The sequence below is a fragment of the Bos indicus x Bos taurus genome, chromosome 4 (genome assembly GCF_003369695.1).
Source record: "Bos indicus x Bos taurus breed Angus x Brahman F1 hybrid chromosome 4, Bos_hybrid_MaternalHap_v2.0, whole genome shotgun sequence".
NCBI classification, from domain to species: Eukaryota; Metazoa; Chordata; class Mammalia; order Artiodactyla; family Bovidae; genus Bos; species Bos indicus x Bos taurus.
Genome location: NC_040079.1, coordinates 75,457,535 through 75,471,308, shown reverse-complemented (window position 1 = coordinate 75,471,308; position 13,774 = coordinate 75,457,535). Strand labels below are relative to the sequence as shown.

At 39.9% G+C, this 13,774-nt stretch overlaps 2 protein-coding genes across 3 annotated transcripts in view; one reads left to right on the top strand and one right to left on the bottom strand.

Moving 5' to 3' along the window:
• FBXL13 (F-box and leucine rich repeat protein 13) overlaps nt 1-13,774 on the bottom strand; it is a 217,273-nt gene that overhangs the window by 117,728 nt on the left and 85,771 nt on the right. The gene's annotated exons all lie outside the window — the stretch shown is intronic.
• Nucleotides 1-13,774, top strand: part of LRRC17 (leucine rich repeat containing 17) — a 38,858-nt gene that overhangs the window by 23,559 nt on the left and 1,525 nt on the right. For both annotated transcript variants that reach the window (XM_027539751.1, XM_027539750.1), the window contains exon 3: nt 9,035-9,190. In XM_027539751.1, the coding sequence (XP_027395552.1) occupies nt 9,035-9,190 (156 nt within the window). The remainder of the gene's footprint in view (nt 1-9,034; nt 9,191-13,774) is intronic.

Sequence of the window (13,774 nt, the reverse complement as noted above, 5' to 3'; positions counted from 1 at the left end):
TTGATTTATCAGCGAAGTCATGCTCAAGGCTTGCCCCCCTCACTCTGAGTGTGGAAGGTGGCACCTGGTTAAATAGCACCATGACCATATGACACCAAAAGATTTGCTTACTATGACACTCTGTGAATTTTGATGCTAAAGTAGAGCGATTACAGCATTGTAAGCTGGGAGATGCCATCATGGGATCCTTTAAGTTCAAGAGAAAGTGCTCATTAATTGAGAACCTACTATGCTCCAGGTATTTCACATACATGCTGTCCACAGCTGCCAGCAAGGTAGTAGTAATATCCCCATCTGTAGAGGGGAGGAGGAGGAGAAAGAGGCTAAGGGACATTCAGACACTTGCTTGTGGTCTCACAGGTAAGCAGCAAAGCTAAGTCCACCTGAGCCTGCTGGCGTCCAGAATTAGTCTGCTGCTGCTGTTGCTGCTGCTAAGTCACGTCAGTCATGTCCGACTCTGTGCGACCCCATAAACGGCAGCCCACCAGGCTCCCCCATCCCTGGGATTCTCCAAGCAAGATCACTGGAGTGGGTTGCCATTTCCTTCTCCAATGCATGAAAGTGAAAAGTGAAAGGGAAGTCACTCAGTCATGTGTGACTCTTAGTGACCCCATGGACTGCAGCCTACCACGCTCCTCCATCCATGGCATTTTCCAGGCAAGAGTACTGGAGTGGGGTGCCATCGCCTTCTCCAAGAATTAACCTAATCATGTTCAAACAAGCTCCTGAACACGGGAAGCATTAAAGAATTTGAGGAAAGTTGGTACACATCGTTTCTCTGTAACTCACTGCTACAGTGAGTACTTGGTGCTTCAGGCCAAAGAACATGTTTTACTAGGATTTTCTTTGTAATGCTTAAAAACTTGAATTATACATTTAAAAAAATGATTACGAAGCTACTATTCCTAGACTTGAGTTAGAAAATTACTCGATATTGCTGAGGTTCTATCCTTAAGCTAAAGTTCATTTGCACTTGCTATACCAGAGAAAATAGAGTTAAACTCATTAATTATCTGAGAAAAAATGCCATGAAAACAAAACTGAAGATTTCTACAATGCTGCTGCTGCTGCTAAGTCGCTTCAGTCGTGGACCACACTGTAATTTAAGAAAAGATAACATAGTAGGAAAGAACTTTCTTATTTACTGTTTTCCTACCCTTGGGCCATTCCTTCTCTAGTAAGTCTATTTCTGCCTTTGTCTTTGTTTCCATAATATTTTTGACTCTTGGCAAAAATCAACTTAGAAAAATACAAATTTATTTTTATTGCTTTCCTTCCTCAAGTTATTGTTGTCTAAGCACAACCTTTCAGATATGCCCCATAAATTCATTGCCCTTGCTTTAGAAACACATATTATTTACTGGAAAGCAAAGTTTCATGACATGCACAGCTAGTACATATCATTCAGGTTCATACACTAAAGACAACTTGAGTTCCTCCACGTATTAATAATGGTGTAAATCAGAGCCTATACTTTTTAGATTATAAAATGAAGGGTAGTTTTTTCTTTTAATATCATCAATATAAATCTCCCTCACTATGGTTGATATCATTCTATTGATTCAGTTGGTCATTTACTTTTCATTTTTTGTTATATTGTTGATTCTCATAAGTTTAAAGTCAAGGATCTTGTCTTTTAAATTCCCTTTGGTACTGCCTGGCACAGGGCCATGTTCTTTAGATTGATGGCAATAGTTGAGCTGCTTTCTTTGCTCTTACAAAGCAGTAATTTAAGCAACTTTTAAAAATAAAAATACATAGTAATTAAAAATCATGACTAGAATTCAAGTATGACAATCTGAATTTTATCCATTGTAGTTTTCCTTATTCCATTTTATAAATAGATAATAAATGTCAGCTACTAAGAATGACTGTTCAGCAGTATTTATCTCTTAACTCTCTGCCAGAATATAGCAATATTTTTGATTGTGCTTCACATGTTGGACACCATGTAGGATCTCTCTCTTTTTTTTTTAAGTTGCTTAGTTCTGTCCAACTCTTTGCAGCCCCATGGACTGTAACCTGCCAGGCTGCTTTGTCCATGGAATTCTCCAGGCAAGAATACTGGAGTGGGAAGCTCTTCCCTTCTCCAGGGGATCTTCCCAACCCAGGGATCAAACCCAGGTCTCCCATGTTGCAGGCAGAATTTTTACCATCTGAGCCACCAGGGAAGCCCTAAAGAAGTCAAGAATGGAACTAGCAGTGGTATTAATTAGAAGTGTTAGTTGCTCAGTCATGTCTGGCTCTTTACAACCCCATGAACTATAGCCCACCAGGCTCTTCTGTCCATGGAATTCTCCAGGCAAGAATACTGGAGTGGGTAGCCATTTCCTTCTCCAGGGGTCAAACCCAGGTCTTCTGCATTGCCAGCAGATTCTTTACCATCTGAGCCACCAGGGAAGCCCATATTAATGAGAACTGCCATCTAAATGCTCTGTGTGCCTAAGATATAGCAGTTTTATGCATTGTCATTTAATCCTTGGAGCTTCCCCAGTGGTTCAGTAGTAAAGAATCCACCTGCAATGCAGGAGACCTGGTTTCTGTCCCTGGGTCGGGAAGTTCCTCAGGAGGAGGGCATGGCAACCCATTCCAGTATTCTTGCCTGGAAAATCCCATGGACAGAGTAGCCTGGTAGGCTATGGTCCACGGAGTCGCAAAGAATCAGACATGACTGAAGCGACTGAGCACACACACACATTTACTCCTCACAACCTTAAAGACATACTAGCATTATCATTTTATGAAGAAAGAAGCTGAGGAGTAGAGAAGTTAAGTTGCCCTTTAAGGTCATGTAGGTAGTCCCTAAGCAATTCCCAAGCCATTGGTCACCATGTTGCTGCTGCTACTGCTGCTAAGTTGCTTCAGTCGTGTCTGACTCTGTGCAATCCCATAGATGGCAGCCCACCAGGCTCCCCTGTCCCTGGGATTCTCCAGGCAAGAACACTGAAGTGGGTTGCCATTTCCTTCTCCAATGCATGAAAGTGAAAGGTGAAAGTGAAGTCCCTCAGTCGTGTCCGACTCTTAGCAACCCCATGGACTGCAGCCCACCAGGCTCCTCCGTCCATGGGATTTTCCAGGAAAGAGTGCTGGAGTGGGGTGCCGTCGCCTTCTCCAATTGGTCACCATACAATTCACCATATACCATCACCTTCAAGATTTGGGGTATGCCTGTTAACCAAGAAGACTTTATAAAAGCCTTCTGGGTGCTTCCTCCCAGTATTGACTGTCCTCTTAGGCTCTGTACAACACATCAACATGCAGTCACACACAAGGAACCTGAATACAGATTCCCCTGCCTTGGGAGTTAGACCTTACCCAACTGACGGATGATGAGTCAGATGGTGTGCATAGGGTACCTAATACATACCAGTTTGACCACATAGACCTCAAAGATCACTATTTTTGCCTTAAACATCTGACAACAAGAAAAAGAAAATAATAGCTCTATTCACTGGGAGGCACTTTACCAATAAAACTTAGTCTTTCAAAGGGAATAAATGTGAGATTAGTTAAAAGGCATATTTATACCTTATTGAGATGGATGGATTTGGCAAAAACACGTGAAAGTAGGTTTTAAAAACTGCTTTTTAGCTTCACACTTACCAGAATAATTTGCTATTTTTAAGGATTCATTTTCCTCCTAAGATTAGGGCTGGGGAGAATTATGACCAAAAATTGCTCCCAGCTGCCTCCAAAGTTAATTTCACTATTAGTTTGAAGAGTAATTAGGAATCTTTAATTCACAATAGACTAAGGTCATTTATGTCTCTTTACCTACCACTACCAAACCTTCAGAGTAGTTCTGACATTGCTGACAATCAAGATAGCCTACTAAATGGGAAATTACCTGGAAAAAATCCCAGTTTCCTCCTCAAAATCAGCAAAGTTTGGTGAGGGGAGAGGCAATGCTTGTCAGGGGTGATAATCAAGTAAATTTGGCATTTATTGAAGGTTTACCAAAATTATTGGATAGCAGCAAATAACCAAGTGGTGCCTGGTCTAGAAATGGGGGCATTGACCAAATTTGACTTCTGGTCTCAGGACGTTTATATTTATATAATCTTTATCAAAGGCAACCATGTTTCACATCAATATTTGCAATTGTCATTTAAGTTTAAGGTTAAAAACAAAAGACTGTTTTTACTCATCAGTACAACAAATAAGATTTTTCCATGTGTTCTAAGCCTACTGGTAGAGGCTTTGGTTTGCCTTTACTGGTATTACTTGTGGATCCTATTTTTACCCAGGGCTGCTGGTAACAATGCCAAAGTTGGTTCTGCAATTCATATTCCTCTTCCACAGGTCTGCCACAATGGTTAAGCTGGGTTTCAGGGTGTTCTCATAAACATTTTTTCTACCCATTTATTTGTGGTAAACCCACTTTAGCTTCGGAGAAGGCAATGGCAACCCACTCCAGTACTCTTGCCTGGAAAATCCCATGGACGGAGGAGCCTGGCAGGCTGCAGCCCATGGGGTCGCTAAAAGTTGGACACAACTGAGTGACTTCACTTTCACTTTTCACTTTCATGCATTGGAGAAGGAAATGGCAACTCACTCCAGTGTTCTTGCCTTGAGAATCCCAGGGATGGGGGAGCGTGGTGGACTGTTGTCTACAGGGTCGCACAGGGTTGGACACGACTGAAGCGACTTAGCAGCAGCAGTAGCACTTTAACTTGTTCTACAGTGGTTGCTTGAAAGGTCTCTTATCATTCACTCTCATGCCCAACCCAGCAGATGTTGGTTCAGCAAGCAAATCCTGATAAATAAGCTGCTTTCCAGAGCCTGCTGCTGCTGCTGCTAAGTCGCTTCAGTCATGTCTGACTGTGCAACCCCATAGACGGCAGCCCACTAGGCTCCTCTGTCCCTGGGATTCTCCAGGCAAGAATACTGGAGTGGGTTGCCATTTCCTTCTCCAATGCATGAAAGTGAAAAGTGAAAATGAAGTTGCTCAGTCATGCCCGACTCTTAGCGACCCCATGGACTGCAGCCTACCAGGCTCCTCCGTCCATGGGATTTTCCAGGCAAGAGCACTGGATTGGGGTGCCATTGCCTTCTTCCAGAGCCTAGAAGATACTAACTCTGCTGGCAAGGAAGACCTCAGCCCTTAATGGCTTTGTAGGGTTTTGGTGAGGACTTGGGCTTTTATTCATAGTGAGATGAGAAACAAAGGATTCTGCCACCTGGTAAAGTGACAGATCTGACTTATGTTTTAAAGTCATGTGGACTTAGGACAATATTGGGATGATCCAGACAAGAGGTGATGGTGGCTTAGACCAATGTGGTCACAGTGAGGGAAGAGAGGGGAGGTGGGATCCTGGATATTTTGAAATAAAACTTTATTTTCTTTTAAAAATCTGAGAAAATGCCACAACCATTCATTGCCAATAATTATTCTAAATGCTAAATGTCAAGAAATTATTTCTTCTGCCTACCCTCAAGTGTTCTCTGTGGTTTTCAGTTCTTTCTAGCATCTCCATCTCCTTGTTTACATGGAGTATGTAAGAGAGAATGTAGCTCTCCAGTCAGGGTCTTGCTGGTCCTAAAGGAGGATATTACCTCAGTATTTCAACATTATAAGTTCAAATCTTAAAATCTTTCGCATTTCTATGTGTTGGCAAACACAGTTCTAGGTCAAATGAGACAGTATCTTATCAGAGGATGGAAATAAAGTCAATCCAAATTTTCAAAGCACTTTTACTATAAGAGGGCTCAATATTCTTATGGCTTCCCTGGTAGCTCAGATGGTAAGGAATCTGTCTGCAATGCAGGAGACCTAGGTTCAATTTCTGGGTTGGGAAGATTCCCCTGGAGAAGACAATGGCAACTCACTCCAGTATTCTTGCCTGGAGAATTCCATGGACAAAAAGCCTGGCAGGTTACAGCCCCTGGGGTCGCAAAGAGTAGGACATGATTGAGCGACTAACACTTTCACTTTCATACTTTAAATATTGCTGAATCATTTTGGGCTTCAAAATCACTGCAGATGGTATCTGCAGCATGAAATTAAAAGACACTTGCTCCTTGGAAGAAAAGCTATGACCAACCTAGACAGCATATTAAAAAGCAGAGACATTACTTTGCCAACAAAGGTCCATCTAGTCAAAGCTATGGTTTTTCCAGTAGTCATGTATGGATGTGAAATTTGGACTATAAAGAAAGCTGAGCGCCAAAGAATTGATCCTTTTGAACTGTGGTGTTGGAGAAGACTCTTGAGAGTCCCTTGGACTGCAAGGAGATCAAACCAGTCCATCCGCAAGGAAATCAGTCCTGAATATTCATTGGAAGGCCTGATGCTGAAGCTGAAGTTCCAATACTTTGGCCACCTGATGTGAAGAACTGACTTAATTTGAAAAGACCCTCATGCTGGGAGGGACTGGGGGCAGGAGAAGAAGGAGACGACAGAGGCTGAGATGGTTGGATGGCATCACCGACTCAGTGGACATGAGTTTGAGCAAGCTTCAGGAGATGGTGATGAACAGAGAAGCCTGGCATGCTGCAGTCTATGGGGTCACAAAGAGTCGGACACTACTGAGCAACTGAACTGAAACTCAACATATTTAACGAGCTCATTGTTTCCCATGTGTTATTAGATAACTAACTTTGTTGCTGCCTAAAAACTACCCCAAACCCTAGCAGCTTAAAGCAACACACTTTATTATCTCACAGTTTCTGTAGGTCAGGAAACCAGACATGGGTTAGCTAAGTCCACTGCTTCAGGATCTCTCACGAGGCTGCAATAAGGTATTGACCAGGGCTTGGTTCTGTGGTCTCATCTGAAGACTCAACTGGAAAAACATCTTCTTCCAAGCTCATATGGCTTGGCAGGATTCAGTTCCTTAAGGACTGAGGGCCTGAGTTCCTTGCTGGCTGTCAGCCAGAGGCCCCCCTTAATTACTTGCCACGTAAGCCTCTCCAACATGGCACCTTGCTTCATCAAAGCCACCAAAAGAGAGTCTGCTAGCATGACAGAAGTCACAATTACTGATAACCTAATTATGAAAGTGACATCGTATCATATTTGCTACATTCTATTGTTAGAAGCAAGTCACTAGGTTCAGCCCATACTTAGGGAGAAGAGTTTACACAAGAACATGAATATCAGTAGAGGGATTGTTGGGTGCCATTTTAGAGGCTGGCTTATTTATTTGTAATATATTAGACATTGTTCTAAACCTCCTTCATGAAGCTTTCATGGCTAGGAGGGTATGAAAATGAAAAAAAAATCAGTAAGATGTACACTGTGTCTGATGTTGCTATCTACTGTTGAAAAAAAAAGAAACAGAAATGGTATTATTACTGTTGTCTGCTTGAAAGCAGAGAGATGTCATTTTAAATACAGAGCCAGAAAGGTCTTATAGCCATCCCAATATATTGTTTCCACCCCTGTTGCTGCCCCATCCTCATTTTACCCTACATATGCCAGGTTTGAGGATTGTAGGCAGATGGGCAGCATAAATGAGACTGAAAGGTACCATGACTAGCCAACAGAGCATAGCAGTTAGAAGCACAGGTTTGGGGGCTAGCATGTCTTGTTTAAATCCTAGGTGTGTGACTATGAACACGTTGTGCCTCTACTTTATCTGTAAAATGAGGATAAATGTACTTTCTAGCTTATAGGATTCTTGCACTTAATACTTGTTAGGACACCTAGAAAAATTCTTATGCAGAGATACTAAGATACCAAGATCCCATCAAGAAGAAAAAAGCTAATTTAACAGTAATAAGGATACTAGAGAAGGAAACCATTGACCATGGATTCTAAGCTGTTAAAAGAAGGGAGGAAATAAGACTGGATCTTTATGAAGATAAACATACCATTAGTTAAGAAATCATATATACCAGAGGGTTTTTAAAAAATATTTGGAAGAAATTATCAGCAACTCAGTTATTCTGTAGCAAAAAGGGAATCATGGATAGATGTATACCACCTTTCATAAACTTTACTGTAACTAGTTCAAAGAATTTCTACATATTCAAGAAGTCTTTGGTCATGCTACTTCTCAGGTATGAACTAATCTGCATATTTTATTTGTTGCTTCTAGTTTCTTAGGTCCGAACAGGTTTGTTTCTCTTCATAGGTTCCACTTGCTCTGCTTAGAATTGAGCAAAACCTCTTCAGCATATTTTGCTAAAGATTAAAATAAAGGGCAAGTATTATGCTAAAATATAAAATAAACATGCTTTATAGTTCTATAAAGCATAATTTAAAGATATATAAATATGAAAGATAGGAGAACCTTAATTGCCTATTAACCTATGAAAACTGGACTCTTCTTCCAGAGGCTTCTCTTGTAGCAGTAGTAGTGGTAGCAGCATTATTATTATTGTTGTTGTTGTGGTTCCTGAGGAGTCCAGTTACTGCAGTACCTCGGGAAGAGTTAGGGATGAGTGAGTACAACTGAGTCACAAGGATTCAGGGAGTAAATGGTGATCACGAGGCAAATGAGGACTATACTTTCTCGAATTTTAGCATCCAAGGAAAGGAGAAATAAGATAACAGCTTGAGGGTCATCAAGGTCAAGGGCTTTTGCTTCTTTTTTAGGATGGTGAAATCTGAGCTTATCTGTTGAGAGGTGAGGGATGAAATGAAGATGCTGCAGAGAGGCAGTAATTAGTAGTCAAAGCTCTTAGAGGAGTAGGAAGGGAATCAGAGGGGACGCGCATGGAATGGTTTGATTTGTAGGTTTTATTTTGTTTCAGCTTTCTATTTTTGAAAAGCTTTCCGGGTGATTCTAACAAACGGATAGCCTTGAGCCCTACTAGCCCACACTGCCTGTTGTCCTCCTTGCCGTCTCTAAGAAGTTTCTCAGAACATTTCAGCAATGAGTGATATCTGCTCCTCTAAGTGAGATGCACTTAGGTTGCTGGGCTTTGGAGGAATTCAGTATATTCTCAGGCTTGTTCATAGCAAAGTTCTTTGGCTTTAGATGGGTTATCCTTTTTCCTTTCAAGAGCTGACTCTTTATCACATGAGTGATAGAGTCAGTGGGGTCCAGAGGAGAGCTTGGTAACCTGAACATGATTTTTTTTCTAGAGTTGAAGAAAGTTCCAAACAACATTCCTCCAGATATTGTTAAACTTGACTTGTCACACAATAAAATCAACCAACTTCGACCCAAGGAGTTTGAAGATGTTCATGAGTTAAAGAAATTAAACCTCAGCAGCAATGGCATTCAATTCATAGATCCTGGTAAGTTCCACAAATAGCCTTTTTAACAGACCACAGGTATTCTCTGGCAACATTTATAGTAAATACAATTTAGTTTTTGAAAAACTAAAAAGAACTTTGAATTTAATTAGAACTTGCTTGGCACTCAGAGAAATATTTGCCAAATTGTTGCTTTATGAAGTATGTAATAGTATGTAATATTACTAAGCTACAGTTATTCAATTGGTCAATTATTCAATTGGCCCAAAGAAGTGTTTTGTAGAATATATTTAAAAAATAAGAGTATGTGGCTAATAATATGCTACACATGTTGTGATTTTTTTTAAAAGGAAATTCAGATTTGGCATTCTCTTTGCTATTCGTTAAGTCCCAACTTGTTTAAAGTAAGACTTTAACAGTAAATTTGAAACATTCTGCTAAGCAGAATAAATTACGTTCATAAAATTAAGTATGCTCATAAATTAAGATAAAATGTGCTCAACTTAGAGCCAGGTAGATTTTTACTACTACTACATTGCTTCAGTTGTGTCCGACTCTGTGCGACCCCATGGACGGCAGCCCACCAGGCTTCTCCGTCCATGGGATTCTCCAGGCAAGAACACTGGGGTGGGTTGCCTTTTTCTTCTCCAGTGCATGAAAGTGGAAAGTGAAAAGTGAAGTCATTCAGTCGTGTCCTACTCTTAGCGACCCCATGGACTGCAGCCTACCAGGTTCCTCCATCCATGGGATTTTCCAGGCAACAGTACTGGAGTGGGGTGCCATTGCCTTCTCTGAGATAGATTTTTACCTAATCCAAAATCAAGATCAATTCTTTTTCATCCTTCAAACCTCTTCTCCATTTGCTAAGCAAAGCCCCTGACAAGAATGAATATGGTAAGTTAACACACTGAATTTAGAAAGAACTGAGAATGATTGCAATGGTGATCAGATTTGTAATGTACATAATATTTGTGTCTTCCTAATTGAGAAGCCCAGTGTTTAAAAATATGTATTAATGCATATATGCTATCCTAAGTCACTTCAGTCATGTCCAACTCTTTGTTGACCCTATGCACTGTAGCCTGCCAGGCTCCTCTGTCCATGGAATTCTCCAGGCAAGAATACTGGAGTGGATTTCCATGTCCTCCTCCAGGGGATCTTCCTGACCCAGGGATAGAACCCAGGTCTCTTATGTCTCCTGCATTGGCAGGCAGGTTCTTTACCACTTGTGCCACCTTGGAATACTATTTTTTTGTTGTTGTTGTTTTTCTTTTTTTGTTATTTTTGTTGTTATTGTTATTTTTCTTTTTTTAAAAAAAATTATTTATTTTATTAATTGAAGGATAATTGCTTTACAGAATTTTATTGTTTTATGTCAAACATCAACATGAATCAGCCATAGGTATACATATGTCCCCTCCCTCTCATCTCCCTCCCCATTCCACCCCTCTAGGTTGATACAGAGCCCCTGTTTGAGTTCCCTGAGTTATACAGCAAATTCCCATTGGCTATTTAACATGTGGTAGTGTAGGTTTCCATGTACTCTCTGCTTACATTTCACCCTCTCCTCCCCTCCCACCCACCTGTATCCTTAAGTCTGCTCTCTATGTCTATTCCTCCATTACTGCCCTGCAAATAAATTAATTGGTACCATCTTTCTAGATACCACATATATGCATTAGTATATGATATTTATCTGTCTCTTTCTGACATATTTCACTCTGTATAATAGGCTCTAGGTTCATCCACCTCATTAGAACTGACACAAATGTGTGCCTTTTATGGCTAAGTAATATTCCATTGTATATATGTACCATAGCTTCTTTATCCATTCATCTGTTGATGAGCATCTAGGTTGCTTCCATGTCCTAGCTATTGTAAATAGTGCTGCGGTGAACTTTGGGGTACATGTATCTTTTTCCGTTTTGGTTTCCTCAGGGTATATGCCTAGTGTGGGATTGCTGGGTCATATGGTGGTTTTATTCCTAGTTTTTTAAGGACTCTCCATACTGTCTTTCATAGTGGCTGTATCAATTTGCATTCCCAACAGTGCAAGAGGGTTCCCTTTTCTCCAGACTCTCTCCAGCACTTGTTGTTTGTAGACTTTTTGATGATGACCATTCTGACTGGTGTGAGGTGATATCTCATTGTGGTTTTGATATGCATTTCTCTGATAGTGAGCAATGTCAAGCATAGTTTCATGTGTCTGTCAGCCATCTGTTTGTCTTTGGTGAAATGTCAGTTTAGGTCTTTTTAAATTGAAGTAAAATAGTTGATTTACAATATTGTGTTAGTTTCATTTGTACAGAAAAGTGATTCAAGAATACATATGTATTTTTTCAGGTTCTTTTTCATTATAAGTTATCACGAGATATTAAATATAGTGACCTGTGCTACATAGGGAATCCTTGTTGTTTATTTTATATATAGTAGTATATAATTTCACTGACTTACTCATTATTTTAATCTCTAAGCCCATCCATATGGCTGCAAATGGCAATATTTCATTCTGGCTGAGTAATATTGTGTGTGTATCTGTATATATACATAAACATTCATCTATCAATAGACACTTAGGTTGCTTCCATGTCTTGGGTATTGCAAATAGTACCTGCAGTATTATCCTTTCCCCCTTTGTTCAACTCAGTTTCAGGAAAGTATGATATTTTCTACATTAACAAATATGTACTGAGCATCTGGAAAATGTCAACCACTTTTCCTTGGTAAATCTTCTGGAACAAAAAAGCATCTCAGAACTTTTAAGTGGTCATTTCAGGCTGGTCATTTAAGTCAAAATGACCTTTAAAACTTTTAAAATAAATACCTTCTATATTTCAGGGTTTTTGAGTTGAAACACTGCCAAAGCAAACTTACTTTAATGATGTATGCTGATAGGTATACAAATGCAGTGAAATATATCAATCTTTAAAAGGCAATGTGAATAACAGTCTCATAAAATGCCAGATATTATTGCAGAAAAAGGAAAGAAGGCACTCCCATTTTAGAATCTACCTCCTTTAAGGAACAAATGAAAAGTAGCTTTCCCAAGTGCCCAAATATGTATGGTTTAAGTAACAACTTTAGCATTTTCGAAATAAAATATAGGAATGTTTACAGATGCTTTCAATCTGAAGGGCTAATTTCTGTTAAGAAAAGTAAACAGTGAGATGATTGACTCACAAATGTTAGTTTTTTTTGAATGCAGTGTTTTCAGAACTATCATTGCAAGGGCTGACCTTTTGCTCCTTCGCAGCAGCCTGTTCCTCACTCCCTCCTCCTCCCCACACCCAAGTCATTGCTTTGCATCAAAATATAATTCTTTGGGGGGCTTCCCTGGTAGTTCAGCTGGTAAAGAATCCTCCTGCAATGCAGGAGATCCCAGGTTAAATTTCCTGGGTCGAGAAGATTCCCTGGAGAAGTGAAATTTCCTGGGTCGAGAAGATCCCCTGGAGAAGTGATAGGCTACCCACTCCAGTATTCATGGTGTTCTCGGTGGCTCAGAAGATAAAGAATCCATCTGCAATGTGGGAGACCCAGGTTCAATCCCTGGGTTGGGAAGATCCCCTGGAGGAGGGCATGGCAACCCACTCCAGTATTCTTGCCTGGAGAATCCCCATGGACAGAGGAGCCTGGCAGGCTACACTCCATGGGGTTGCAAAGAGTTGGATGCAACTAAGCACCCATGGGTTTTGTCTGAGAACAAATGATATGAAAATGGTTAATGGTATTGGCTTGAGAGTGTATTTTTGAAATTCCACATAAGGGCACTGTATACCCTAGCCAAAAGTATTTTAAAACAGCAATGAGAAAATGTTTAAAATAGAAACAAAATATTTAAAATCAGGATTGACCTGTTACAGCGTACCTGTTCTATTCACATTAACTGAAATAGGGATAATTTATGTTTAGATTTCTTTACTCTCAGAAAAGAAAAATAGCTTTTTGTTGTATTATTTTGTTATGTGTTCAATATTTGTTTTAATTATCTACCCTCTGGTGAAATTAAATACATATGAATTCAAGGCTGATAGCTATCATAGCTTGCCAAAATACAACCAGATGTTTTCAAAATATTGATAATTTTTTTTTGTTTTGGACAATACAAGAATATAATTTCTTCCCCATAAACTTGGAAATGGCTGTTTTCTAGGCATTTTCAGAGTTTATTCATTTCCCAAAGAGCTGTCCGATTTCTGAACACATTTCTCATTTTTTGTGCACTTATGTCTTACATTGAAATATTTTCCTAATCCATGTCTTTCTGTGGCATTTTTCCAGCGGGTATTAAAAAATGCACATGAGCACGAAATACATTTTTTAGAGATCTAACTTAAAACTGATTTTTCTAATAAAAAATTGTACTCTAATTAATCTAATCAAGGGGGGAGCTTTGAGTAAAAACGTGTTTCAGAATTTTTCATTTAGACATGTATACTGTTGCTGCTGCTGCTAAGTCGCTTCAGTCATGTCTGACTCTGTGCGATCCCATAGACAGCAGCCCACCAGGCTCCCCTGTCCCTGGGATTCTATACTGTTAGGGAAATATAATTAAAACCAGAGTCCTCACCCAGCATAGAAATCCTCTCCACAAAGTAGTAGAGAAAGAAAACTCTTTTATTATTGAAT